Here is a 5,000-nt window from a genome sequence, read left to right as displayed (position 1 = left end):
ACAACAAACAAGTGGTACATGTTTTCCCTTCTTCAGATAAATCCAGATTGCACAATAAAAGTTCTTACCTGGAGGACAATAAAACATTTTAAGCACAGTGTCTCATACCTCATGTTGAACAATTAGTATCACAGAACAGCGCACCACTGGTCTATGTTACACAAATAATTTATAATCAAATCTATTGGGACAAAAATTTTAAAAAAAAATTGGATTGTACCGATTTATAAGGACCTCTCATGAAAACTATGACCAGTTCAACTAAACATTATGTGGCAATAGAGTACCTGCATTGAAACCAGTACTGTTGATATTACATCTGGCTTATGTTTCCCATCTCTTCTAGGTCCTTTTGAAAGGAACTACCAAGATATTTCAACATTATCTGGTGTCACATTTCCCTTCTGTTGCATCAACATTTCAGAGCTATTAGAACTGCACACAGTTTTACTTTTTTCACACTACTCCCAAAATTGATACCATGCGGTCTTCTTATAAAGCAAATCATTGTGTGAAGGTTTCAAAAAGTAAACTATGTAAACAGAGGGTAATGTAACTTTTCCACTATTATCTAAATGTTTTCTGTATGGTAAAGATTGCAAAATTTAATACTATTGAATGAATTTAGGTATCATGGATATCCTATTGGTAACTATTTTTTAAGAGATTAAAGCCTGTTTTTAGTAAGAATAAAGACATTATCAGTGACTACTATTTTTAATTATTTGCAATACTCTTCACAAGAGAGACTTCTGAATCTACACACTGCCAATTCAATTATAAATGTATATAAGATAGAAAGAGATAAGAATAACATTAAAAAAAACATTCCTGAATGTTAAAGATAACACTTCCAAATATTTAAGAAATTGCAAAATACTTTGCTTCCTCTGTTATACTTAGATATTATAATTGGTCAACCACATACTTCCTCATGTTGACTCACACACAGTGCTTCACCTGTTTGACGCCAAGAGTACATGTATATGTGTACTGTCCATTATGGTTTTATTTTACTCATTTTTTTTACATGCAAGTGGCTCCAGAAGTCAGTAACAAGGTTTACTTGACTTTGCTAATTATCCCTATACTTGAATTTGTAAAAAAAAAAAATTCTACTTCGATTACCATTATTATTGTAAATAATGCTATAATAATGATGACAGCAATAATAACAATATTGTTATTAACGATAATAATAATAGCAATATATCTTTTTTTTCACCAGAAATTCTAGGAGTAGTGTAAACAAATGTGATCAGCTGGCTCCTTGGTGACCAACTTTTTGTGAAGCCATCTATATATAAAGAAAATTAATAAAACCAAACCACAGTGGACAATACATATAACAATCACCAATGGTTAAACTTTGCAAACTATTTCATTCTCAGAAGATGAACAGAACTTCTTTTTACATTACTACAGCTAAATGTGAGATCACCTTGAGCCTATCTCACTTGATGGTATTAATTCTTATATTTTAATCCTTGTTATCTTGGATATTGATCTGTTAATTACCAAATAACCATCAAGGTAGGCTAAACATCTTGCAGTATGAAGAAAGAAAGGCTCAAGGCTCAATAGACATTTTTACAGTCCCTGAACTAATAAATAGTATTCACGACACTCACCTCAAAATAGAGGATTTCAACAAAACTCTTCTATTACCAACCAACACTCAAATTCAAACACCTAAGACATGCGAGATTCCTGACATAAGTATGTTTCTGACTGGCAATGGATATGCACTGCAATGTTGCTTCAAATATCAAACAGCTCGCAAAGCACTTTCTTGCTTATAATTATTAAAGCTAATATGGCCCAAATGCTTCCAATTTCCTCCCTGTATGCAATGAAGCATGATACAAAATTTGTCGACACATATGATGCTGGGGTGAAGAATATGAAATAATTTTCCTGAAAAATCAGGAAAATAATAAAGATAAGTGATTAAGATATTAAAGAGAAAACTGAAAAATTACCACCTCTGCCCTGAAATTTACAAAAAGTTGGCCAATAATCTCTGCTACGAATTTCACACTTCACAGCCTGCTGGCATATGCATTCATCCCCATTTCGAAAAGGCTACCAGCAGCTCTCAAGGAAAAACCTGCTTACATATATAAATATATATATATATATATATATATATATATATATATATATATATATATATATATAAAAAAAAAAAAAATTCAACCATAATTTTCATATCTCAACCTTTCAAAAGTCAAAATTCAGGACAAGAGTGCATAGAAAAAATAAGAATAAGAAGGTGCAGAAATAATGTTGCAAGTTCAAAATCAAGATGAACATCAAAATGATGCAAGTTCAAAATCAAAATCAAGCTTATATTAATGCGTTCCATACCCCTTTCCTAGCTGATCACCTGCAGAGCCAAAAACTAAGCTTCCAAACTAGTATTTAAAAAAAAAAATAAAAAAAAATTAATATAAAATCAAATTTTATTCATCCCCAAACATTACCACTTTTCTGTTTTAACTTCTAATACAATATTCTGATTTACATTTATATTTTCTATCATCCTCTACATTTATTTACTCATTAACTCTCTCTTATTTGAAATGCAAACCTAACATTAATCATTTAGGGTACTGTGGTGACAGGACACGCATAGTGATAATGACTACACACTGGCTCAACCATCAAGAGTACCTCCGAAGTCCCTCTGTAGTCCGAAAAGAGAGAACCTTTGTCTGTTGATCCGAGTTCCTACTGAGGATTTTCTCACATGTAAACAGTTTCTACACATCAGATATGGCTCAGCAACAAGCCTGAAGAGGTTGATCCCCAAGAATGCTAGATCAAAACAACATGGAAACTTTCTATACACAAGGTTATGAACAAAATAAATAAACTAGGATAATTTTTTTTCTCTAAACGATACAAAAAAAAAAAAAAAAAAAAAAAAAAAAAAAAAAAAAAAAAAAAAAAAAAATAGCGAAGTGAAAATTTTGATTACTGTCTGATTTGCGGGAAATCATTTCTGTTGTTATGAATGGTTATTGTTAATGGAGTGTATCAGTCAGTGACAAAGTCTCATAACTAAAAACTCTTAAGAGTAAGAATATGAATCAGAAATTCATATATACAACATGCAGCACACAATTACACAACCATAAAAGATTCACATCAACTGATGTTTCCTTAATCTTTCATTTCTGTTTCACACTGAGTTCATACTTCTATACACACCAATAATAAATACATAACAACCACAAGCCAAATCCTGCACACCCACACCATGCAATTTAACATGTTGATAAATAAGAGTAAAATCCAACATGAGAGGAAAAATGTCTTAAGTGTTCCTTGCATAGAATGCTGAATAATGATGGATAAATATTACTAAATAACACACATTCAACATATCATCATTCACCATTCAATACGAAAAAGCATGAAACTTTAGTAACTGGTGGCCATAAACTGTCTAGAACAATAGTCCATGATAATATTGAAAATTAGAAATAAAACAAGTGTGAAAGATCTAGAGGTTTACAAAAATATATTTCCCCATCTTTCACTAGGGTACAAACACCTGAATAGTATTGGCTATTAACTGTTGACCTTGCAATTGATTAATATAATTTCCTAAACTCTATATTATAAATGCCTATACAAAATGAATTCCTTCTTTATTAAATGCATGTAATAATGCTAGAAAATCATCCTGATCCATCTGTCTTGCTCGTTTCTTGTCAAATTCACCATCTACCAAAATATCTTCAACTTTTGTCTTTATGTCGAAGTCTTCTGGGATTTTCTTTTCATGCACAGAACACCATGTTTTATAGTTCTTTTCTAAGGTCTGAAAATAGGAGAATTTCAGTTAGACATTTCATTGCTTTTCACAGACATACATTTTTTCATGAAAAAAAATTATTTATCCTTTAATACTAACAAACAACAAAATACCCAAAATTATGAGGATTTCATTTTAAAAAAATTGTTTCCTAGCTCTGTTAATCCTATGGGCTGGGATAGCATGACATAAAATTAAAAACAATGATTAAGTTTTCATGTGTCTTTTGTCTATCTGTATTGTACAAGTAGAACTCAATTTGGTTTTCCCTGTGCAAGTAATGCCCATTTTCTGTTCACCAATGGAACAGTATTTATTTCTAAAAGTATTTTCTTATGCATGCTTCTTTTTAGCTCTAAAATATGTGTGATTAAATCCTAATATTTTTATTAGTCAAGGTTGGCCAGAGAAGGTTATATGGGAAGTCACAAAAAAATAAGAAAAAAAGGAAGCTATCTGCAGAGCTAGGGTCACTGAGAAATTATTACTATCACATGGTAGCTCTTGCAGTGATGATGAGACAGCTTTGTGGATGGATGCAAATTATAATAACACATTTCTGTGAGTTTCCTTTCAAAGGTTTCCATATATACAAAACAACTGAAATATGCCATTACCTGTATTACTGATGTTTGTTTAAAAGCTGATGCAAGAGTCTTGTTCTTTCTTACAAAAGCAATGCGAAGAAGACCATCCCACTCTGAGAAGTTGATCTTTGGAACTGGGTTCTTCGGTTCTATTCGGACAACTGATGACTCAACCTGGAAGTAAAATAATTTGTTCATCATATGATAACATAATGGAATATATAATTGGTAAATATTTGTACTCAGGAAAAGTACTGAGAGAGATGATTAAAGAAAAAGGAAATAATAAGAGATACAAGGGAGAAAAGTGACTACAGACAGAAAGTGAGGAAAAGGATTGGATAAAACCTAAAAAACTATGTTTCTAACTACAGACTAAGAATTGCAAAAAGACAGAAATGTAAAAATTACCTTTGGAGGAGGCCTGAAGTTATTTTTGCCAACCTTCATGATGTGATCTACCTTGGCTAACAACTGAGTGTTAACAGTAAGCCTGCAATATAGCTTATCACCTGGTCTGGCAACTAATCTCTGAGCAAATTCTTGTTGAAACATAAGAATTGCACATTTGAAAATGGGTCGGTGAA

General features: G+C 31.6%; 1 protein-coding gene across 3 annotated transcripts in view; it reads right to left on the bottom strand.

The window, feature by feature from the left end:
- Positions 1–93: 93 nt before the first annotated feature.
- The window catches only part of LOC125040821 (probable dimethyladenosine transferase), a 15,811-nt gene continuing 10,904 nt past the window's right edge, over positions 94–5,000 (bottom strand). For all 3 annotated transcript variants that reach the window (XM_047635564.1, XM_047635562.1, XM_047635563.1), the window contains exons 4-6: positions 4,825–5,000; positions 4,444–4,587; positions 94–3,832 (exon numbers count right to left, since the gene is read on the bottom strand). The exon at positions 4,825–5,000 is cut by the window's right edge and continues 31 nt beyond it. In XM_047635564.1, coding sequence (XP_047491520.1) covers positions 3,638–3,832; positions 4,444–4,587; positions 4,825–5,000 — 515 coding nt within the window. In that variant the 3' untranslated portion in view covers positions 94–3,637. The remainder of the gene's footprint in view (positions 3,833–4,443; positions 4,588–4,824) is intronic.

The sequence above is a fragment of the Penaeus chinensis genome, chromosome 29 (genome assembly GCF_019202785.1).
Source record: "Penaeus chinensis breed Huanghai No. 1 chromosome 29, ASM1920278v2, whole genome shotgun sequence".
Classification (NCBI taxonomy): domain Eukaryota; kingdom Metazoa; phylum Arthropoda; class Malacostraca; order Decapoda; family Penaeidae; genus Penaeus; species Penaeus chinensis.
The sequence above is the reverse complement of the archived record's forward strand: the minus strand, read 5'-3'. Positions and strand labels throughout refer to the sequence as shown.